Source organism: Chrysochloris asiatica, unplaced genomic scaffold (assembly GCF_000296735.1).
Source record: "Chrysochloris asiatica unplaced genomic scaffold, ChrAsi1.0 scaffold00506, whole genome shotgun sequence".
NCBI lineage: Eukaryota > Metazoa > Chordata > Mammalia > Afrosoricida > Chrysochloridae > Chrysochloris > Chrysochloris asiatica.
This window is the reverse complement of record NW_006409024.1, coordinates 165,783-191,740: the sequence shown is the minus strand read 5'-3', so window position 1 is coordinate 191,740 and position 25,958 is coordinate 165,783. Positions and strand designations below refer to the sequence as shown.

Genomic DNA, 25,958 nt, shown 5'->3' with positions numbered 1-25,958 from the left:
TCATAAGGTATTTCCATTTCCAACCTTCTGAGGAAGTGCCATATTGCTTTCTAGAGTGGTTGGACCATTTTACAGTCCCACCAACAATGTAGGAGGGTCTCTGTCTTTCCACATCCTCATCAGTATTTGTTGTCCTCTGATTTTTTTTATCTTTGCTGTTATTGTTGGTATGAGATGATATGTCATTGTTGTTTTGATTTGCATTTCTCTGATGCCTAGTGACCGTGAACATCTCTTCATATGTTTGTTGCCTGCCTGGATCTCCTCCTTTGTGAAGTGTCTGTTCATGTCCTGTGCCCATTTTTTAATTAGGTATTTTTCTTTTTCTTGTAGAGGTGTTGTAGTTTCCTATATATTTTAGAAATGAGTCCCTTATTTGATGTGTTGTTGCAAAAGATTTTTTCCCATTCTGTGGGTTCCCTTTTTACTCTTAGAAGTCTTTTGATTCATATAGGTTTTTAATTTTTAATATGTCCCACTCATCTATTTTGTCTGTTTTTGTTTGAGTACTTTTCAAAATGATTGGAGTCTGTATATGCCCTGAATTAGCGCCCTCACATTGTCCCTATTTTTTCATTGATGACCTTCATAATTTTGGGATTCATATTTAGATCTTTAATCCATGCTGAGTTCATTTTTGTATAGGGCATGAGGTAAACGTCTTGTTTCACTCTTTTGCATATTGTTTTTTAGTTCTGCCAGCACCATTTGTTAAAGAGACTGTCTCTTCCCCATGCAATATGCCTATGCACTTTGTTGAAAATCATTTGGCTGTATGTGGTTGGGTTAATTTCTGGATTCTCGATTCTGTTCCATTGATCAATGTATCTTTCATTGTACCAGTACCAGGCTGTTTAGCAATAGTTATTTCTTGATGACGTGTTCAAAATATGAAAGCCAATATCTTGCTTCTAAGGAGCACTCTGTATTTCTACTGATTTGTTTTCCGAGACTGGTTTTCTGGCAGTCCACAGTGCAATGGGTATGCTTCACCAATAGCACAATTCAAATGCATCAATTCTTCTGTCTCCCTATTATCATACATAGGAGTCCTGGTGTAGAGCTGTGGGATATAGCATTGGACCACATTGGCCATTTGAGCCACAAGGTTAGAAATTCAAACTCATCAGTCACTCCTTGGAAACCATGTATAGGGCCACTATGAGTCGGACCTGACTTGACGGCACTTAACAACAACAATAGATAAGGAAATAAGATTTCTTGATAAATTCACTTACCCACTTACACACAAGTAAATAAATTTGGTACAGAATTTATAGACAATCTCATGTGAGCTGTTGGGCTTTCTGGATAGATACAGATTTGCACTAGACTGAAAAGTCAGTTTGAACCCCAAAGTCAGCAGTTCAAGCTCACCTGTTGCTCCTCAAACACCTTATACAGGGTTGCTATGAGTCGGACCTGACTTGACCACACTTAACAACAACACAGATTCTCAAAGACTACTGGTTTTGTTAGGCTACCAAAAGGTTGTCTCCAAGCCCTCTCTTATATTTCAAGTGAAAAATACTCTAGAAGAAAATGAGACCAAATCGTGTGAATTTATGTGGATACCTAAGTGCCTGAACATGCTGCCTCGTGCCATTATCCAATAGGCATCAGGGTGCTGGAAGACAATGATCAACCCTTACCTGTCCCTGCTCCACATCACAGAGGCATGGGCCCCTGCCTGTGTCCTCTCTTTGTCTGCTTTCCTGAGCGAAAAGGATTGGAGCTCCAACCAGACAGTTCTCAGGCCTCATCTCTGAGCCTAGAGCCCTAGATATGTCCATAGTTAATACTCTCCTTGACCCAATACTTGTGAGTAAATCCTGAATAATATTTGTAATACGGTTCTCACAAGAGTTGCTCTTCTTGTCACATTTGGGAGCTCTGGAACAGTTTTCATGGTTTAATATTTTCAAATTAAGAAAATACAATAAGCTCTGATTAAGCATCCTCACCATTCAGTAATATGCAGTGCTGAGTTTGTCTTGCACAGATATTTCACAAGCTTTTCCATACTCCCATATGAATATGGTTTTGTGTGTTTGCTCATTTCTAAGTATGGCTGTCTGCTATTTAGCATGGTAAGACTCTTACTGAATGTGTGGATTCGGTTAATGCGCTAGATTGCAAGGTTGCTTTAAACCCCAAGGTTGGCGGTTTGAGCTCACCAACCACTCCTCAGAAACCCTATACAGGGTTGCTATGGGTTGGTACCAATTTGAAGGCATTTAACGACAATAAACAAACAAACAAAATGTATATATATATACTGCTGGTATGGTGCTATAGTATCAGCACCGGACTGCAAACCACAAGGTCAGCAGTTCAAACCCACCAGCTACTCCTTGGAAACGCAATACAGGGTCACTATGAGTCAGAACCGACTCAACAACACTTAACAACAACAATATATACATATAGGGAGTCCTGGTGTGGCATTGTAGGATAAGCATTAGGCTGTAGGGTTGGTTTGAACAGCAAGGTTGGTGGTTCAAATGCCATTCCTTGGAAACCCTACACAGGGTTGCTATGAGTCAGAATTGACTCAATGACAATTAACAAAAATAGCAATATATATTGAATTCCTGGCCCCTTTATCTGTGGATGGGATCCTGTTTGGAAACAGGGATTTTTGTAATCTTCATAAACTCATAACAGAGTAGGTGGGTGAGGCCTAAACCTAAATAGGCACAGAGGCACACACTGGAGAATGACAAATGCTATGTAATTATTGTATCCTAACCAAGGAATACCAAGGAACCTCCAGTGTTCATGACAAGAGATCCCTCTCCCAGTCCTTAGAATGTCCTGATTTGGCTTTCTAGCCTTCAGATTTGTGAGAAAACAACTTTCTATTCTTTAAAGTCACCTATCTACTTATGGTATTTGTGTCATAGCAACTCTAGGTAGCTAGGAATCTGGACATGATTAATGTGCTCTTGAGGTAATGCATACATGTGCTTGGCCCCACATCTGACACATCAAAGTACTCAATAAACATGATCTGTTATTATTAATGTTTCTCCTTGTGTTTCATCCAACCATATATTGCAATAGCAAAATAATTTTTATCCACACTAAACTGGAAGACATTTAGTTCTATGACTATGGTTCCTAAACCTAAACTAGGAAAGTTAAAAGAAATATGTATCCTCCTGGGATAATAAGGTCTGGTAGCATACTGGTTACAAGTCCAGCTACTAGCCGCAAAGTCAGCAGTTCAAAACTACCAGCCATTTTGTGGGAGAAAGATGAGGCTTTCTGCTCCCATAAAGATTTACAGGCTCAGAAACCCTATCCAGGGTCGTTGTGAGTCAGAACAGACTCCATGGCACACCACCGCCACCACTACCACCACTTGGTGCCTTGAGAGTTCTCAGGTTTTCTCTTCCACATTTACTTGAGATAATAATCAAGCATTTGTGTTTACAGAAAGCAGAGCTTGTCCTAAAGGGCAAGCACTTGGGAACTTGATGATGCCTTATGCTACTTTCCTTTTATGGACTGAGTTAATGAATTAAAAAAAAAAAAAAAAAAAAAAGCCAATGAGGAGAACAAACAAGATGGCGGATCAGGTAGCAGTGCAGTGAGGAGCTCCATCAGCACCAACACTGGACCAAGCAGGATCAGGGGATGGTACCAGAACTCTGACCCACATATAAAAGAATATTTAGAAGGTTGGAAAGTTTACAGCTAGGGGAATTTGTAGCAGAAGCAAGAAATCCATTGTTTTATAATTCAAGATGGTAAGCTGCTCCCAGAGCCACCATCTTGGGAGAGACCAAGCAGGGGAAGGATCAGAGCAGCCACGGATGCCTGACATAACCACAGAGATAAAGGTGTGGACATTCTTTTTTTTTTTTTAATCTGTTCACTGGTCTCTCGCTGTCTGTGCACCTCCATTCTGGTGACTACAGAGAGGTCCTGAGTGAGTGGGTACCCCACCCCCACCCCCGGAGGGTTCTACTACGCATGCACACAGATCTCCCCGAAATTTAAAGTGACAGTTTCCACTTAAAACTAAACGGCAGTGCAAAACGGCCACAGCCAGCCCTGAACTGTTTATCCCTAGGAAAAAGGCCTGAACGGGGGTTGTGGAGTGGGACGGGCAGACTAAAAAGGAAACAGGCTGAAAATTAAATCCTGAGTTACGACACAATGACCAACAGTGGCATCTTGAAATTTCTCAGGAAGAAGAGTGAAAAGGGAAGCTCATCTCCTGATCACATCTAACTGGAGGCAATCAGAAAGCATAAAAAAATACCAAAATACACACTCACTTAAGTATTAAGACTACAGATAACTCCTGAATATACCCAAAACACAGAAACAGATGACCATATCAGCACATGTCCAGAAACAAGATAAAGTAACTAAGGCAAATGAGCTGGAAGTAGACCTACACTCTACAGTGGAAGATGGGCAGGCTTTTGAAATGCCTGAGAAGCAATTCAGAACAATGATTATAAAATGTATCAAAACACTTTACAATGGAGTTTAAAAAATAAGGAAGAAGTCAGGAAAGCACTACAGAAACAATCAAATAAGATAGATAAAGCATTGGAAATGATCCAAAGCCTATAGAAAGGGGTCCAAATGATTAATAATAGACTATCAGAAATGGACAATATACTGAAAGGGCAAAGGAGTAGAACTGAAGACATATTAGTAAGAACTAGTGAGCAAGAAGACAAATCTCTCAACACTACTAAGATAGAAGAGCAAGCATGAAAAAGGTTAAAAAATCTGGAAAAGGCCTAAGATTCATGTTGGACAACATGAAGAGGAATAATTTAAGAATTATCGGCATTCTAGAACACAAGAGCACAGAGGAGATAGCTGAAGAGCTTCTGGAAAAAAATTTTCCTAACATTCTGAAAAGTGAAAAGATAAGCATTCAAGAAGCTCAACAAACCCCAAGAAGGACAGACCCTAAAAGATAATCACCAAGACATATAATAATCAAGTTCTCCAAAATCAAAGATAAAGACAGAATCCTGAAAGCAGCTAGGAAAAAGAGAAATGTAACATAAAAAGGCAAGCAAATCAGATTAAACTCGGATCTCTCAACAGAAACCATGCAGGCAAGAAAGCAAAGGGGCGACATATATAAAACCCTGAAAGAAAACACTTCCAACCAAGATTCCTCTAACCAGCAAAGCTATCAACCAAATACAAAGGTGTAATCAAAACATTCTAGGATAAACAGAAGCTAAGGGATTTTGCAAAATCCAACCCTGCTATGAAAAACAGCCTAAAAGAAGTTCTGTGGACTGAGAAACAACAAGAACAAACAACAACTAGAGCATGATGTACGTGGTAGCATCACCCTGAACTCAATCGACAAATGGAAGAGTCAAGAACCGAATAAAATTATAAGAACAGAGGATCTGGGCGGTCAGTCTATGATCAAAACAATTATAATGTGAAAGAAGGTAAACACAGAGGAACAGATATCCAGGTGGTAAGAAGGTCAGGTAGATTACAGGATAAAATAAAGGAGGGAAGAGTTAATGGAATACAAGGTAACCACAACAGTGGGGTTGGAGTAGGGGGTTTCATTCGGGTGTTGTGGAGGTCAACACAAGAAGGGGGAGGAGGCAGAAGAATAAGATAGGTGAATACTGAGACAGGTTTACATGGGTAAGTGGGACAGAGGTAAATAGTGATGCATGCTCAAATTTAGAACAACAGGGCTCTATGATACAGGAATCTAGGCATAGTTTGAAGAGGGAAATAATACTAAAATGCTTGACGGTCTTATGAATATTGGATTCCCTTGCCTACTATTGTAAAATAGACACCTTGAGTGGAATAGAAAGGAATGTTGGGAAACATGATTACAGAAAACTTTTAAGCCTGTCTTCAGCCTATAACTGATTGGAATACCTAAAAGGGGTTCTAAAACTTGCCGAGTGAAATAGGCCTCTTGCAAAGCCTTTGCAGAGTATAGGACATTAGGCTGAATCCTGAGTTCCATCCAGAACCTTCTGAGGTGGGACATTCCCACTAGCAAGGACAAGCAGACCAGCCTGGAACAGCTAAAGCAACAGAAGATACATCTTCAAAGGAAGATCATCAGGAAAAACCCAAAACAAAAATGTCAGGATGACTGCCTACTACAAGAATAAGCAAGCTGTTTGCCAGGCAATATCAAGCAGACATCAAGGCAAGCAATCAAGTTCTTTCAGGACAAACTCTCCTCTAAGACTAAAACACAAAGGGAACACATGAACAGTCATGTAAGTTTGCTGCCGACTGCATTGGTCTACTGGTGAGTGAAAGAGGGAGAAAGGCAGCAATGAACAAATGGGCTGATTTCAACCACAGTCCATTGACTTCGTTGACCTGGAGATGAGAGAGAGAGAAGAGGAAGGGCTGTTTGGTCCAAAGTGTGGTGAGACCTGGGGACACCTAAGCCCATGGACAAGGACATAGCCACAGAGAGCTAGAGCTGAGAGTGAAGCATCCAACAGATATGAAGTGAGGGGAGAGGCACAAGAACACCCAAACTTGCAGACAGTACTCATTTGACCTAACCTTGATGGCTTGATAATCAGAAATCGACTAGAGAAAGATTACCAAAAAAAAAAAAAACTTTTTTTTTTTTTTTTTAAATAAAGGAAACAAGGGTAAATTGCTACAGTTGATGAACCTGACCTATACTCATGGAGGTAGTAACTCTAAATACCAGCAGAGCAGGAAGGAGTCTTCACATCAAGTATCAATACTATCCCCTTTGTACACAGGGTAGATAGGAACAGGCAACTTTAGACATTGGCTACCTAAAATGAGGGGGCAATAAAGGCACAAAGTGACTGGCTTACAAAGTTTCAAAAGGGAGTTTAGTTTAAGAGTATGGGAGGGAAGAAAGAGTCCCCACTGAATAGCTATCATCTTGTCTAGACGGGTCTGGTGAAAAGAGATGGGGATAAGATTCATATGATTCAACAGTGAATAATTGTTATCATGACTAATCGCGACTGTCACAATTGTTGTAACAAAAACAGGGGAGTGGTTAATCTTACAGTCCAGAAACAGAGGACCCTTGGACCATCAAAAGAGAAGAGCACAGCAGAATGTGGGATCTTATCCAGAGAAGCAGCAACGCCAGAGATGGAGGCAGAGATTGGGTCATGGAGAGGGGGAGTGCCTGAGGACTCTAAATTCATGGGAAGAGAGGGACTAAGAGTTGGTGGCCAGGAGGCAGACTTGCAGAATGTGCCCTTTGGAGGTGTAAATTATTATATATGCCTGAGCGGGTTTTGTGTGTGGATGTGTTTTTAAAGCTAAAGTGAGTAGAGAGAAATACTGTTAAATGATGGTACATGGAGAGGATTGTAATCATTGTAATGAAACAAGATGATTTATTGAACGTAAAAAAACCTCATATCCATGTGAAAGCTAGACAGTGAATAAGGAAGACTGTAGAAGAATTGATGAATTTGAGTTATGGTGTTGGAAGAGAATATTAAAAGTACCATGGACTTCCGGAAGAACAAACAGATCTGTGTTGGATGAAGTATTGTCAAAATACTTCTTGGAAGCTAGGATGGCCAAACTCCATCTCTCATACTGCAGACATATTGTCAGGAAGGACCAGTCCCTGGAGAGGATATCAAGTTTGGTAAAGTGGAAGGTCGGAGAAAAAGAGGAAGACCCCCAACCAGATGGTTTGGCACAGTTTCAGCAGTAATGGGCATAAATGTAGCAATGATTGTGAGGTTGGTGCAGGCCCAGGCAATATTTCCTTCTGTTGTGTATAGGTTCGCTCTGAGTTGTTACTGAGTAGATGGCGTCTAACAACTACATAGTTTTGATTTGCATTTCCCTGGATACTAATAATATCAAGGATTTTTTATTTTCAGGTGCTTACTGGGGCCATTTTTTTTTGTGTGTGTGTGTGTGTATCTTCATGGCAAATGTCTATTCAGAGCCTTGGTCCATATTGTGCTATTTGTCTTTATATATTGAGTTGAAGAGTTCTCTATATATTCTACAAATAAGTATCTTATCAGATATAACTTACAAATATTTTCTCCCATTCTTTGGACTATTAGGTCTTTTGAAATACAGTTTTGAATTTTGAAAGGAAAAAAAAAAAAGCTAATGAGAGTCAGCTTGTTGGTTTAAATTAATTTATAAAGTCACATTCTAATATACTAAAAAAAAAAAAATTTTTGCTAAGATGTATAGTCACTTTACAGAATTTAAGATCATCAACATCTTCCCAATATCTCTAACTGGATGACCAAACTTCACATACCTAAAACTAGAATTTTGATCATTCTTTCAAATATACTCTTTCCCAAGTATTCCCTCTCTCTATTGTTAACATCTGAAACCTTTCAAGGCAAGGCTCAAAATGTTAAGAGTTGTGTTTTACTCCTCTCTTGCTTTCCACCTTCATCTAACCCACTGGTTCTAAGTCCAACATTTCTCATCTTTGCTCCAATCCTGTTCTAAGCAACCACTCAATTACTATTGCTTCTCGCTGGTCTCCCTGTTTTCAGGGGAGATACAGCATGACAGTTAACAGTATGATACATATTGCTATTGTAAATCTTGGATCTCCCACTTTCTAGCTATGTGACTTGAAGTAAGTCTACCTTCTGTGTCCTACCACTGCAGTTTTTCAAACACACCCGAAACCCTATGGCCTTAGGGCTTTTCTTTTTGAAACTCTTCCCAAATATCCTTTGCCTCTTTAATGTAACCTTCAAACAGAATTGTTTTCTGATCTATTTAAAGTGTAACTAACCTACAAAAGTCCCCTTTCCCTGCTTTATACTGCTCCATAGTACTTGCCACCTTCCAACACACTACTTATTTGGTCAGTTGATGTTGTTGATGGTCCAGTTCTCCAAAAGTGTTCCAAGGGCAGGATTGCCTTGTGTCTGGCACCTTAAATAAACATGTGTTGAATGGATGTTGAATGTTGCTAGCTGATTTATTACAACTCTTCAGCATTCTGCCTTTACTTGGACATTTCTTCTTGTTAGTTGGGAAGGAAATGGTTCATTCATATCATCTGTATGACTTCTAGAATGAGAACAACTTTTTGGTTCACGCCAAGTGCTTAAATGATGCACTACCAGGGCACCTCTACCCTGGAAAGGAGAGGGGCAGTGGACAACAGTAATAACAAATAAAAATACATTAGTTACTGTATCAAATTAAAATTCCTCTGTATGATTAAGCCAACTCTTAGCAAGCAGCTTGTAATGCTGTGGTGACTTGCAGGTTGCTGTGATACTGAAAGCTATGTTACTGTTTTTTCAAATACCAACAGAGTCATCTATGGTGGACAGATTCCAGCAGAGCTTACAAACAAAGACAAATTGTGACGAGAGGCCTAGAGATCTATTTGGGAGAACCAGTCCATGAAAACCCTGTAGATCACAATAGAACATGTCTGACTCCTTTGTTTTGGACATGTCATTTATCATGCCAGTGAGGCAGGTGAGACCAAGGTGAGATAGATTGGCACAGTAATTGCAAAGATGGGCTGGAGCTTGTCAGTGATCATGAAGCTGACCCAGAATTGGGCAATGTTCTGTATCAGGTCACCAGGAATCAGAACTGACCTCACAGCAGCTAATAATAACAAAACATGGTTAAGCATGAAAACAAAATGCCTTTGAACAAGTTGTTATGGATTGAATTGTGCTCTTCAAAAAGATACACTGAAGTCTAACTTCTGGTATTTGTGAACATGACCCTGTCCTGAAAGAGTCTTTGAAGATGTTGTCAGTTATCAAGAGTAAGGAGCATCATTCTAGTCCAATCTGAGTGGGGATGTTCCTACAAGCCCAGGAACACTTAGAGCTACCAGGAGCTGGAAGAGACAGGAAGGGACTTTGAATTAGGACTTTAAGTTTTTTGATTTGTGAGATAATAAATGTCTGCTATTTTCAGCCACCCAGTTTAGTTATCTTTGTTGTGGCTGTCCTAGAAAACTGATGCAATAATTTTACATCCCAAAGGAGCTTTACAAACATGAGGAGCCAATGGTGAAGTTCAGGCCACAAGTTCACTCTGAGTTCACTTGTGATGACTAAAACACATTTCTTTAGTTACAGCCATAAACTGCAAGCAATCAGCTGTCACCCACTCCTATTGGCAGCAAACATGTTTATAAACTTAAACTTCAAAACCTTTTCAGTAGTTCATTATCAACAAAACACTTCAAAAACTGAATTCTTACTCATCAAGGAATACATCAGCTGCGATCAGGAGAATTTCTGGTCTGTGTGGTATGTGATCCCAGGATTAAACCAAGACAAAATTATGAAAATCTTGAGTAATGCCTGAACTTTTGTGATATTTAAGCACCTAGTTGATAAAAGGGAAGTTCATTTTGGGATATCAGTGTCTTGGCATCACTGACTCATGGTAATCAAAGAAAAAAACAAAGTAAAAATAAAGTAACTTGAAGGGTTCAGAATTCTTAGGTTTTCTCTTTGCTAGTTTTCAGGCTGGAAGATGTGTTTAATTATGACTAAATCATATGATTACTGCAGAAATGCTCAGGTGTGGTTTTACATATATAGTAGCTATTGTTGTTAGGTGCCATCAAATCAGTTCCAACTCATAGGGGCCCTGTGTACAACAAAACGAAGCAATGCCTACCCTGCACCATCTTCATAAGTATTTTATGTCTACGCCCATTGCTGCAGCCACTGTGTCAATCCATTTCAATGAGGGTCTTTCTCTTTCTGTTGACCCTCTAATTTACCAAGCGTGATGTCCTTTTCTAGGGACTGGTCTCTCCTGATAACATGTCCAAAGTATGTGAGATGAAGTCTTGTCATCTTTACTTCTAAGGCGCATTCTAGCTGTACATCTTCCAAGATAGATTTATTTGTTCTTCTGGTAGCCCATGGCACTTTCAATATTCTTCTCCAATACCATAATTCAAATATATTTGTTCTACTCTAGTCTTCCTTATTCCTTGTCCAACTTTCACATTCATATGAGGAAACTGAAAATATCATGGCTTGGGTCAGGTGCACCTTAGTCCTCTCCAAGTGGTATCTTTGCTCTTAAATAGCTTAAAGAGCAAAGGTCTGCTGAATGCAATATGTTGTTTGATTTCCTGATTGCTGCTTCCTTGACCATTGATTGTGCATTGAAAAAAAATGAGATCCTTGACAATTTCAATCTTTTCTCCATTTATCATGAAGCCCATTTATTGGTTAAGTTTTAAGAACGCTTGGTTTCTTTACATTGTGCTGTCATACATACTGAAGGTTGTAGTAATAGGTATAAAAACAGCAAGAGCATATTTAAGCTACTCAAAAACCAACAGTATACATTTGCCCATAAATTATTATCTCCTTATGGAAATTACATTTATATCAGAGTGACAAAACAGCTGTAATAATTAGCAAAACAAATTATAAAGTTATAATTATTTCAATACCATCTATAGTCGATTTTTTCTGAACAAATTCTGCAGTTGTTAAATATCTATATATCTAGGTCAGCGGTTCGAAACTACCAGCCGCTCCGCGGGAGAAAGATGAGGCTTTCTACTCCCGTAAAGATTTACACCCTCGGAAACCCTGTACAGGGTCGCTATGGGTCGGAACCGACTTGACGGCACTTAACAACAACAACAACATACCAACAATTCATTTTCAAAAGTTCATTATCTTATCGACTGCAAAGTCGCTTGAATCACAAGATTAGCAGTTCAAGCTCACCAGTCGCTCCTTGGAAACACTATATAGGGTCACTAAGGGTTGGAATCGACTCGCCAGCAGTTAACAACAACAACATACCAACAGTGGTACATAGAAACCATTTCATAAAAGAAGGGTTATTCCCTTTCTGCTGGCTAAATGTTACATTAGTATGGAGAAAAGGTTATATTGGTATGGATACACACACATAGATACAGATGTATCGAAAAAGAACTATGGATGTAAAATCATTTCTATCAATTATATCAGAACCCTTTGCCATTGAGTCACTTCCATCTCATGGCGATCCTTTTTACAGAATCAAACTGTTTCACAAGGTTTTCTTGGCTGTAATTTTTATGAAAGGAGTCCTGGCGTCACGCTGTTGGATAAGCACTGGATCACAAGGTTGATTTGAATCACAAGGTTGGTGGTTCAAACTCACCAGCCCCTTCTTGAAAACCCTATATAGGATCACTGTGAGTTGGTACCAACTCAACAGCACTTAATAACAACCACAACAATCTTGATGAAGGCAGATCACCAGGCCTCACTGGTTGGGTTTGAACTGCCAGCCTTTATAGTTGTTGTTAAGTGCCTTCAAGTCAGTTCCAACTCATAGCAACCCTGCCTAGAGTTTCCAAAGAGTGGCTGGTGGATTTGAACTGCTGACCTTGCGGTTAGCAGTCTAGTGCAAACCATTTGCACCACCCAAACACAAACCCAGTAATGTTGAATTGATTCTGACTCATATAACCAGGGACCTAATTGTGGCGCTATAGGAAAAGCACTGAACTGCTAATCACAAAGTCAACGGCACCTACCAACAACAACAATTATATCAGGGGAGTTGTCATTCATTCCAGTAGGTATCTGCTTCCCTTTAAACTGCAGACTCCTGGGGTGGCGCTGTAGATTAGCAATGGACTGAGAAACACAAGATTAGCTACTCCTCAGAAATTCTAAGGGCGGCTATGAGTTGGAACCAACTCAATGGCACTTAACAACAACAATAACAAGCTGCTATACTTACAGAGGAGTCTTGGTGTAGTGCTGTGGGTTAATGTGCAGTATTGCAAAGTTGGTTTGAACCATAAGGTTGGCAGTTCAAGCTCACCAGCCACTCCTCAGAAACACTATGCAGGGTCACTTTGGGTCAGAACTGACTCTACGGCACTTAACAACAACATACTTGTAGGAGTAAATATGTTGAACAAAAGGTTCAAAGACAAAGACATGCATGCCATATTCTTTCTCATGTATATATAAGAAGCAGCTGATGAGCTGGAACCACCGACCTTGTAGTTCAAACATATATATATATGTTGTTGTTGTTATGTGCCATGGAGTCGGTTCTGACTCATAGCGACCCTGTACAGGGTTTCCGAGGCTGTAAATCTTTACGGGAGCAGAAAGCCTTATCTTTCTCCCGTGGAACAGCTGGTAGTTTCGAACTGCTGACTGTGAGATTCGCAGCCCGATTCATAACCACTACACTAACTACCACAGCTCCATATATATATATATACACATTGCTATACACAACACACATGATTATTTTAAAATGGGCTTTCTAGAAAAAAAGATTATACATAATTGCACATAAATATATTTAATACATGAAGTGTATTAAGTTTAGAAATATCATTTTTTGGATAAATCCATGTGATTAAACATTCAAAAGAATATGAATGGAACATTTCTAAAATTTAAAAACTGAATATTCTAAGATTTTCACATATGCAAGGGGCTTCAAACAATTCATGGAAAAATTCCATTATCCTTTTATTCCATTTTCCACAAATTTTTTGAAGCACCCCTGTACTGATGTGAACTCTTAAGAAATAAAGTCTATTTTTTATTTTAGATGAATAAGCAAAAGTTCATTATCAGTTGTTTCAAAAAGATATTATATACATTCCCAGTAACTAAAGACACCAAATCCATACTAAATAATTAAATAACATTTAATTATCATCTTTTAACTAATTTTGAATGTTATGTATAGTACTTCTTACTCCTGATATGGTGCTGTAGGATAAGCACTGGAATGCTAACCACATGGTTAGCAGTTCAAACTCAACAGCCGCTCCTTGAGAACCTTATACAGGGTCACTATGAGTCAGAACCAACTTGATGGCACTTAACAAGAACAGCAGTCACATTACAATCATAGTATATATCTAGAGAAAACTGCCATTGTGCTTTTGTGTATAATAAGCATTTATATGAATGTCACTACGATATACAGATACCTGTCATGTTGCAGTATACCAGAGACGGTCCCAACGGGCCACTTCCATCTGAGTCAATATAGTAGAGTCCTGAAGAGTTCCCTCTGTGCTTGTAGGCTTCACAGGACTGCTCGTAGAGGGCTGCAAAGAGCATTAATTATCAATGAGGCAATGCAGTGTTATGAGTCCATCCGTGTTGCCATGGGGTACTTTCCCTAGTGCATTCAGTCTGCGCTGTCTTTAAGTACGTTTTCCCTAGTGTGTCAGGAGGATTCAGAAGCAGACAGGGAGAGACCTTAAGAGGCCACAGGAAAAATGTGGACACACATCCTACCTCCTTTAGAAACACAGATTTTTTCATAAGCGTGGTTAACTGAATAAACTCTTCTTGTTGTTGTTAAGTCCTTGAGTCAGTTCAGATTCACAGAGACCCTGTATAGGGTGGTTTCCAAGTAGTAGCTGGTGAGTTTCAACCACCAACCTTGTGGTTCAAATCAACCTTTCAGTCCAGTGCTTTAACCCACAGCGCCACACCTGGGCTCCTGAATTAACTCTAGTAGTATTCTAATTTGCCACATAATGTCTGAGTATCTGAAGTACCTTAACTTCCCTAAATGATCTGTTTTTTAATAATTATGCTGCAGATATTTTTAAATTACTCAGCAATTGTATTCTTTGCTTACTTAAAATAATTTACAAGGGAAAAATCTTTTCCAAATGCTGATTTACAAATCAGCAACATTTTTTCATTCAATTTCTTTAACGTTTAATTTACCAAGAAACTTCCTCAAATGCTTTGCAAATGACAATTATCACCCTTGAATTTTCTTGCATTATCTGAAATGTGTGTAAATACACATACACACTCTGGGCTGCAGTTTGTGCTATTGAGCATAAAGTCACCATGATTTGGGGCCAAACATGGTGGAAGTTATTAACAGCTATAAAGTAGATGTTATCTGTTGTTGTTGCGTACCATCGAGTTGGTTCTGACTCATAGCGACTCTGTATAGGGTTTCCAGGAGTGGCTGGTGAGTTTGAATCACAGGCCTTGAAGTTCAAACTGACCTGGATGTTGAGTGTTTATCTTACAGTACCACATCAGGACTCCAGATATGATATGTAGCATACATATTATACATTGACATTTATATGATATGCCTTTTTAAATTCACAATTGAATGTTTTATTTGGACTCCTGGTGTGGCGCTGTAGGATCAGCACTGGACTGCGAACCACAAGGTTGGCAGTTCAAACCTACCAGCTGCTCCATGAAAACCCTATATAGCATTGCTATGAGTTGGAACTGACTTGATTGTACTTAACAACAACAGCATTTGTACAATAAATGCTTTGTTATGCTCAAAACAAGTGGTTAACATCTGCAGAAAATGGACTTTATCAACAATCAAAATAATTGTACAATAATAATCAACCAGTTAACATTACCCCTTCTGGGTCACAAGTTACCTTGACAGAAGAACCTAAAATGGCTGCCAGGTAAGAATCGCAGTCTGGTTTTATCCTAGTATCAGCTCTGATCATAAAACATCCCTAATCATCAGACAGGAGCTCCAGTAGCATAGTGGTTATGAATCGGACTGCTAACCTCAAGGTCAGCAGTTCAAAACTACCAGCAGTTCAAAACTACCAGCAGTTCCGTGGGAGAAAGATGAGGCTTTCTGCTCCCATAAAGATTTACAGCCTCAGAAATCCTTTGCAGGGTCGCTATGGATTGGAACCGACTCGACAGCACTTACAACAACAACAATCGTCACACAAGACTACTCACACATAGGCTCAGGCACTGAATTAGGTTAAGACACATAAAGCACATGGATCATAGTAGAGACTTAAAAGGGTATGTATTTATGCCAGAATACACTGACTGGATTACTTACATTATTTAGTTTTTCCTAAATACTCAAACAAAAATTTTTTTCCAAAATTGAGGGAAGATTCAAGGAGGTATATAGGAATTGTTTTTCTCTCACCTCACAATAAGACTTTATTTGCCCAAGGGTATTTACAAAAACTTGTTCTTGTTAAGTGCCATTGAGTCAGTTCTGACTCATAGCAACCCTGTATAGGGTTTCTGAGGAGTAAGTGTCATGTGTCAAAAATTTTCCATGGCTAACTGCCTCAAAATAACAGTGCTTCTGTTACTATGGAAATACAAGACAACAAGGATTGTTTTCACACCAGGTTTACATTTTGCCACCCATATTACCATTTCTATAAAAAGCATGAACATACTTATAACTGCCTAGAAAAATCCAGAGGGATGCACACAAATTGGTAAGAGCAGTTATATTTAGGTTAAAGATGGAATTGCCTAGAGAACAAGAATTGAAGAAGTCTGATTAAAGGAATTCTACTTTAAACATAAATGTACACACGCATTCGTTGTTTTTATTGTATAATTAAAACCCCAATCCCTGCCCTAGACCCCAGCAAGAAGCAATGGTCTCATGATCTGTAGACATGGCAATATTTCATCTTCATTTGTCTCACCCTTTAGGGAAATCACAATAAAGTTAATTAGATGATTAGATCAATAGGTGGGCCACAATTTAGAGACTGTATACTTACCTTTATAATTTTGTTACAGAATTGTTTAGAATTCTATTTAGATCCCAGTTACTATTAAGACTGATAATTGTGACCAGGCATTACTGTTAGGCACTGGCCTCTTGTAAATAGTGGTATCACTTGAGGGGTATGGACCACAAAGGGGACACTGTCACCAGGGGTAACACCAAAATGACGATCTACAAAATTTTGGTGCTCTAATTCTGCAGAAACTAATTTTTCTCCAAAGACCCAGAAAAAGAGAAAGGTGCCAAGGAAGAAAGGACTCACATCAGTGGTGGTGGTGGTGTCTGGTGGAGTTGGTTCCTACCTGTGGAGTTGGTTCCAATCTGTGGAGTCAATGCACAGTGACCCTGTATAGTGTTTCCAAGCCAGTACGTCTTTATAGGAACTGAAAGCCTCATCTTTATCCTGCAGACTGGCTGTTACATTTGAACTTCTGACCTTGCAGCTAGCAGCCCAACTCATAACCCACTACGCTACCAGGGCTCCTTCAGATGCCAATAGTGATACACAAATGACAAAAAACTAAAACAAAACCATAAGCAAAAAAAAAAATGTAATAATTTTAAACCCTGAGGATTTAAGTAGTTCTGTCATACGCTCTTGGTATCTAATGAATTAGTGACCAACGAAGTTTTACTAGTTTTAAATGTTATAAAGACAAATTCTTCATAAAAGAAACATGGTATTTGAGATGTAAAACACATGATCACATGGTGGTAATGAGTATGACTGGCAGCTTCTCTCTGTCACAAACTAGCCTGGATAAGTGAACATCTCTCCTCACTCAAATGTAAAATGTAGATAATAATAACCCTTGCTTGTTGAACGCTATAGTAATGCAGGCATATTACAAGTTCCCAGTAAATGTTGCCATTAAGATTAGCACCAGCACTGGCATCATCAGGAACATCAGCAGCAGCTGTAGCAGGCCCTTCATCATCATTCAAGAATACGAGGACTGGAAGAGACCTGGAAATTCACCCAGTTTCTCCCTGACACCTAGTTCCCCTTTTCTATAGTCTACCAGGTAACTTCTCTATCTAGTGTTTTCTCTGAACTTCTCCTTGTTTAATTTTATAAATATTATATTTTTACTTATGTATATATTATTTTCCTATCCCACAGGGGCACTCTGGGTTGGAATCAACTCAATGGCACTTAACAAAAACAACTATTTCCCCTATGCCTATTAGTTACTATTTTTTCTGCCCTCATTGACCTTAAGTATTTCTCTGAACTATCTTGACATCATTAGGAAATAAACTCAATCATAAACAAACCCATAAAGATTTATTTGGTTGCTAAAGTATCTGTTGATTTTTTTGTGTAATTGTTTTCTAGCACATGGTTCCACATAGGCATGCATGTGCACACACACACACACACACACAAAATTAGTGAAAAACAAAGCAAAATAAACTACATGGAAATCAGAAGAAAAATGAGGATTACTAGTAAGGTGTGGGGCTTACAGGAATGGCAGGTTGCTCCCAGGTAACCTGTCTCGGTACAGTTGCAAGAGAAGGTGTTCCAGGACTGGGAACATTCACCCCCATGTTCACAATAGCTGGGTAGGCACCTAGGATAAGACAGACATACCATTATTTGCATATTCAGTCATAATAAAATGTGCATCATAATGCTAATATGTTCAGGTCAAAGGTGGATGGCAACAGGAATAGGAAAATCTCAGCTCAGTCAAGCAGTTTTTTATTTGTGCATCAAGGTTTTCGAATGTAACTGGAAAGCACAAATTAATAAACCCAAGAGGCTGCTACCAAAGCGTATGTCTTTGTAAGAGGTACATTTTCACCACATGTCTCTATCAGAGAGTTGGTCTGGCTTTTTTTTTTTTACAAATGATACAGACTAATTTGATACAAGACCCAGTATATAAATGGCTTGCAATGGCTATAAACAGGATACATTTTCCCCTGCCTATACCCACACGTTCTCAGAATGTCACAGTACATATCTTCCCATAAAGCTTAGCCTATTTTCTACCTCTTGAATTTAGGCTAGGAAGTATGATTTGCCTTGGCCAATGGGAAATAAACAAACGGATGCAAACCAAGATTAGAAAGGGGCTTGGGTAGCAGGGCTTGCTCTTTTGCTGATTTTCGCTCCCTCTGCTACTATCACCCCTTCACCTAGCTGACAGCTGTTCAACCACCAGACATGTGAGTGATCCAAACTTAAATCATCCAGCTCCCAGCATACTCCCAGGTGACCAAAGAGGCCAGCAGAAAGCACAGCACTGTGAGCCGAATAAATAGCTGTTGTTATAAGTCACTAAGTCTTAGGTAAATCTACTGCTCAAGAAAAGCTAATTAATTCCTGCATACTTTATAGCTTGTTGCAATACTGAGTTGCTGTATAATGGAAACTTTATTAAGAAGATAGGAAAAGAAGAGTGACGTTATTCACAGAGCATCAAGGGTCAGGGCTCTGAATATCATCTAGTTTAGGCCTGACTGCTGATGTCTTTAGAACTAGAATGATAAAGAACTTAAGGACTGAGGCTGTAAAGTTTATTATCTTTCTCCAAAACAAAATAGGCGGCAAAACCCCTCAGGTAAACCAAACAACCACCTATGAACCATGGAGATGATGACATATCATTTGTTTAAATTAAGGATGATGGATTTTATGTTTAGGAAATTTTAAAAATGTAATTGAATGAACTTATTAAATTTTCCTGATTATAAATAAATAAAAATTCATTGTAAGGAACTCAAACAATACAGAAAAGTATAAAGAATAAGCTAATAATTATCCCACCACATAGAAATAATGTGCACAGACACACACACATACACATAGTTTTATATAAATATTGTACTAGTTTTCTGTTACTGCCATAGAAATTACCACAAACTAAGATGCTCAAAAGAACACAAATGTATTACTTGTAGGAGCATGGGTGGGTTTGCCTTGTGGGTATCACAAGGTAAAATCAAAGTTTGGGGCCAGCAAGGTTCATATCAAGAGACTCAGAAGAATCTGCATCCACGTTCATTTAAATTGCTCACAGGAACCAGTTTCGTGACAATTTCAAACAGAAACCATCAATTTCCTTGCTGGTTGTCAGTAGGTGACCACACATAGCACCTGGTTCTAGGCGTTAGCTCATCTTAGGCATTAGTAAACTGAAAGGGACTAGTATTGATGAAATTGGAACATTACAACTGATCCAAGAGAGACAAAGAAGTTCATAACTGAGTATTATGAACACTGCATTTCAACAAATATGAAAACCTGGATGAAATGATAAATTTCTAGAAACACACTATCTGACACAAACAAAGGTAGAAAATCTAAACAAACCCAGTGTAAAAGAACAGAAGACATCATCAAAACATGCCACCATCACTAACAACAACAAAAAAAAAACAGATTCGATGGCTATACTGGAGAATTCTTAAAACATTCAGAAAAGAGCTGACACAAATCCAATTCAATCACTGCAAAACCATGCAAGAGGAAGGAACACTACTGAACGCTTCCAGTGAAGCCAGAATAACCCTGATAATCTCAAGCAGGAAAGGACATCACACCAAAAGAAAACCATATATCAATATCCCTTATGAATATAGATGCAAACATTTCAACTAAATTCTAACCAGCAGACTTCAGCAATATATCAAAAAAAGCCATAAACCATGACCAAATGAGATTCATACCAGGATTACAATGATGGTTCAACATTAGAAAATCTATCACACATTTTTTTTTTTAAAAAGGAAAAGAACCATATGAGCATATCAATTGATGTATAAAGGCATTTGATAAAATTCAACATCCTGTCCAGACAAAAAACTCTAAGAAAATAGGAATTAAGGGAAATTTCGCAACATAATGAAGGGATAATGGACAAAACCAATAACCAACATTATATTCAATGGAGAAAGATGAGAGTCTGCACTTTTGTTAATAAAAATGAGACAAGGATGCCCATTATCATCACTCGTATTCAGCATGGTACTGGAAATCCTAGCCTGTGTAATAAGAAAGAAGAATAAGAGCTTGACGTTTGTTGTAATTAATGTTCCTCTAAATTCACCATTTCCTATTTAAAACAGCAAAATGTATAGTGTATATTGCATTTGTTGTTGTTAAGTGCCAGTGAGTCAGTTCTGACTCACAGTGACCCTGTATAGGAGTTCCAAAGAGCAGTTGGTCAGCTTAAACAGCTGCCTTGCATTTAGTATAGAAAATTAACACTAGCTCACAGACCATCATGAAGGGAGAGGTGGGAATAGTGGCCAGACCAGCATGGTTCACACTTGGAAGCTATAGCAGTGGCCTCCATCCTTCAACTGCTGCAGATGGCATCCACTTATGAAGGAATCTGGAACCTTAGTTGTCTAGAGGCCAAATCCTAATGATCAAAATCCAGTTTGTATAGTATGCACACTCCCTGCTGGTCAAAGCCTAAATCTAAAAGGTGTAAAATATCATTTATAGCCACGAGAAGACAGAGTTGCAGTGTGAATGTATCATTATATGACTTGAGAATGTTTTCATATACCTGTCAGATTTCATTTTGTTATAGTTCGTAGTATCATTAAAGCCATGAATGCGATTAAGTGTCATGAACTATTAACTCCTCTACTTGATAGTTATGCATTATAAAACCACCTGCATCTTAATAACAAATCTCAGCTTTACTGCAGAAATTATTGCAGAAAATCTCAGCAGGTGGAGCAGCGCAACAGGGAGGGCATTGCTAGAGTGCAGGGCGCCAGGCAGAGAGCCTCAGGTGTGTGCTTTTGTTTCATTGCCTTCTCAGTTGAATCAACGAGTACTTCATGGCAAGTTTAGTTAGTAGCTACAGCCTAAAATGCATAGAGAAAACAAACATTTTTATTATTCAAGAAGTGGTGAAAAATGTGGTAATGCATACTCTTCCAAACTAACACATATATCCAGCAATAAAATATTATAATTAATGACTGTATCAACCATTTAAAGTGCCATTAGTCATTTTCACACTGATTTACTGAGTTGCCATTAACCTAAAATTTGCCTAAAGAAAAAAGATAACTTAATATCCTAAAGTGTCCACAGATTAGTACATACTTCTCATGGAAGAGAGGTCAGCTTAGAAGGCTATTTCTGTTGCTGTTGTTAAATGCCTTTGAATCGGTTCTGACTCATAGCGACCCTTTATAGGATTTCTAAAGGACAGCTGGTGGGTTGACCCACAGACTTTGTGGTTAGCAGTCCAGTGTTTATTCTACATGGACACATCAGGACTTCTAGGAGGTCATGGTGACTTCTTTAAAAAAACTGAAGGAATATTCTTGACATTCTCTCAAAGAACACAGGATGATCATGGGGCTTTATTATAAAGAAGTTTTTTAAAAACTGAAAACTGTTTTGGTTAGGAAAAGGCCAGGAAAGTTGTACAGCTGCTCATTCTTCGAGGGTAGCAAATGCTGTCTTATGAGAATTTCATTAAGAAACCTTACCTCATTCACCCCTAAAGCCCTGATCTTGTCCCTTCAGAGTCCTTTTTATTCCAAAAATTCAAAGGAACATGATTTGAGTTCCTCCAGGATGTCAAGACTGCTGTTTTGATATAGTATAAATCAAAGAGCACATAAAGGGATAGAAAGGAAGGGTTACAGAGATGGAAATGCTGCATTCAGAAGTTTATGGACATAGATTGAGGATATATTGGGAAAGATTAGCTTCACATTTTGATATTTTTGTTTAAGAAAGATTAGTAGGATTTGGTAGCAATATTTTTTGACTTGCACACATTTTGTTTGTTTGTTTCATGTGTGTGTTCTGGCTAAAAGACCTTTATACACAAAAGGGGACTACGGATGCCTTAAGCAAGAGAAAAACTTGTGACGACACAGTAATTTTAAAAGAAATTCTCAAGGCACTAAAACAATTTCTTGTGAGCTGAGAGCTCTGGGTCTCCCTGTCCCACTGAAGGAGTTTCCCAGAAGGCTGCACTGTGTCTCTACAAGGCAACATACCTAAACATCCTCCTGACATCAAGACTCAGGACTCCAGAACTGTGTGGTTCATATGTCATAGCAATGTTTCTATCCTTCCCAAAATTTAGGATATGAAAATCAGGACTGAGGATCTGGGGGTAAATTCTCTGACCCCATTCATTTTTTTTCCCTACAGATGTAGGGAATGTTCATATGTGGGTCCACTCTTCTGAAATAATGAAATCAACTTCTTATGAGTGGTTATTTATTGCAGTGGTAATTGTTGTTAAGTGCCACTGAGTTGCTTCCAACTCATTGTGATCCTGTACAGGTTTCCAAGAAGCAGATAGTTAAGTTTGAACTGCTGACCTTGCAATTCAAGAAAACCATGTTGTCCATTGCTTATCCAACAGTGCCTTCTAATTCATTACTAGAGACCTGGTGTAGTGCTATAGGATAAGCACTGGACTACTAAATGCAAGGCCAGTGCTCCAAACACAATAACCACTTATGGAAACCCTATATGGGGTTGTTACAACTCAGAACTGACATTGGCACATAACAACAACAAATTCATAACTAAATTATACTTATAAGTAATCATTTCTTGAACATGACATAAAATTTCAATAAATGCTAAATTTATAACAGACAAGCTATAAAATATTGTATGAAGTGTGAAATTTCAAGAGGTTTAATGTATATGATATGTTATGTGTTTTGGAAATTTGTTCATTTATTCAATACAAATATATTATGTACCTATTATGCCTATTATCAAGCAAACTAAGTACGAAAATTACTTAAAGCTCTTGTGACTAAACCATTAGATAGCATGATTGAGATAACTTGAATAAAGCTTCAGGGTTTAAAAGTAAAGCATTCCAGAGACAAGTGGAACGGTGGTGTGGACTAGGCAGAAAGATTACACAGACCCTCTACAACAAAAGCACTGACAGACAAATGAAACAGGTGCATATAATAGTCCTGGGACATTAAACTTCAGAAGAAGGGATAGAGAAGACGATTGAATGCTTTCTATGAGAAAAAGCTGAACAGATGCATCAAAAAAGGAGACAGGGGGGGCTTGATGGTGGCTAGGGTGGAGGTGCAGTGAAGTTCGTGGTCAGCAATACCACAAAGTACTAGGCAAGGCAGATCCGGGGCAGAGCCCCAAAGCTCAGAACCACATAGATGCAAGTATTTAAAAAGTTTGAAGGCTTATAGCTAGTGGAACTTGAAGCAGAAGTAAGAAATTGCATATTTTTGAATCTGCCAAGCTCAACAGCCCAGAGCCCAAAACTTGGGTGAGACCAAATGGCAAGGCCAAGCGGGTGAGCAGACACACCACAGAAAAATGCTGCGGGAACCTCAAGGCAAAGGTGGACAATACAATAGGTCGGTTGTGCTTTGTTCTGATTTTCTTTCTTTTTGTTATCTGTTCATTCCTCACCCCCAACAGTTTGTTTACCTCTATTCTCATGACTAGAGGGGTTGCCGGAGTGAGTGGACAACCCCCAAACTCACCACTGGTGGGTTCTTCTGCCAAGCATGTGCACAGATACTTTCAGCCCAAGAGCTGGCCCTAAACTGTTTTTTTCGAAATACGAAAAAGACCAGGGCAGTGGTGTAGGGAGGGAAAGAGAGTTTAAAAACAAAATAGACTGAAAATTAAGTTAAATCCTGCAGTAAAACATAGCAACCAACACTGGCATTTTCAAATATCTCAGGCAGCTTTGAAGTCAAGAAGCTGAAGAAAGGACATTAAAGTCATACTCATATTAAGCTACAGATTTTTTTTTTTTCTTCTCTCCCTCCTCTCCATTTTCTGAGATTATAGACTGCAGTATTCACTCTAGTTCTGCTGTTTTACTGTTGTCATTTTTTGTTTTTGTTTTTTTATGCTGGGGCTGTTTTGCTGTTTTATGCTCTCTTTTCTACCTCTGAAGGACTCTTTCTCTCCCTATATTAGCCAAGATGAGACAACAACTGCTGCCATATAGTCAAGCTACAATCATACTCTATAAAAACACCAAAATCCAAGCAAGAACGAATACCAACTGCCAAACCAGGAAGGTAGACAACACCTATGAAAGTTACTCTGAGTTAAGAAATAAGAAAAGTGAAAAGGGACACCCACAGCCTGATCCCATTTACCTGGAAGCAATCAAAAAGCATAAAAAATACCAAAACACATACTTAGTTAAGTATTAAAGCCACAGAAAAACACAAAACATGCCCAAGAAGCAAAAGCAGATGATATCAGCACATGTCCAGAAACAAGATAAAATATCTGAGACAAATGACCTAGAGGTAGACCTGGACTACATTCTGGAAGCAGGGCAGGCCTCAGAAATGTCTGGAAAGGAATTCAGAAAAAATGATTATCAAATATTTCAAAACACTCTACAATGGAGTTGAGAAAAATAAGAAAGAAGTGAGGAAAGTGCTACAGGAACAAGCAAATAAGATAGATACATCATTGGAAACAATTCAAAACCTACAGAAAGAGGTTCAAATGATCAATAACAGAATATCAGAAATAGACAGGATATCTGAAAGGGCAAAGGAGTAGAACAGAAGAAATGGAAGGCAGAACCAGTGAACTAGAAGACAAATCTCTCAATACCACTAAGATAGACGAGCAAACAGAAAAAAGGATAAAAAAATCTGAAGAAGGTCTAAGATTGATGTTGGACAACATGAAGAGGAATAACCTAAGAATTATCCGCATTCCAGAATAAAAAGATTCACACAAGTCCACAGAGGAAATAGTTGAAGACCTGCTGGAAGAAAATTTCTCTAACATCCTGAAAAGTGAAAAGATAAACATTCAAGAAGCTCAATAAATCCCAGGAAGAACAGATCCCAAAAGAAAATCACCAAGACATATCATAATCAAGCTCTCCAAAATCAAAGATAAGGAGACAATCCTGAAAGCATCTAGGGAAAACAGAAGTGTTAAATACAAAGTCAAGCAAGTCAGATTAAGCTCGGATCTCTCAGCAGAAACCATGCAGACAAGAAGGCAATGGGGAGACATATATAAAACACTGAAAGAAAAAAACTGACAACCAAGAATCTTTTATCCAGAAAAGCTATCAATCAAACATGACAGTGTAATCAAAACATTCTAGGATAAACAGAAGCTAAGGGATTCTACCAAAGCCAACCCTGTGATGAAAAACATCCTAAAGGGAGTTCTGTGGACTGAGAACCAACAAGAACAGACAACAACCAGACATTGACATACGTGGCAGCACCTACCAGAATTAAATGAACAGAAGGAAGAGTCAAGAACAGAACAAAATTATATAAACAAACTCAGAGGATCTGGGAGGTCAGTCTATGTTCACAACCATTACAATGTAAAAGAAGGTAAACACGTAGGAACAGAGATCCAGATGGTGAGAAGGTCAGTTAGATTACAGGATAAAATAGACTGCACTAAATGGAGAGAAAAGTTAATGGACTAA

At 38.6% G+C, this 25,958-nt stretch overlaps 1 protein-coding gene across 1 annotated transcript in view; it reads right to left on the bottom strand.

Moving 5' to 3' along the window:
• CNTNAP3 (contactin associated protein-like 3) overlaps positions 1 to 25,958 on the bottom strand; it is a 243,023-nt gene that overhangs the window by 131,222 nt on the left and 85,843 nt on the right. The window contains exons 9-10 of the mRNA XM_006877478.1: positions 18,001 to 18,107; positions 13,952 to 14,071 (exon numbers count right to left, since the gene is read on the bottom strand). Of these exons, the coding sequence (XP_006877540.1) occupies positions 13,952 to 14,071; positions 18,001 to 18,107 (227 nt within the window). The remainder of the gene's footprint in view (positions 1 to 13,951; positions 14,072 to 18,000; positions 18,108 to 25,958) is intronic.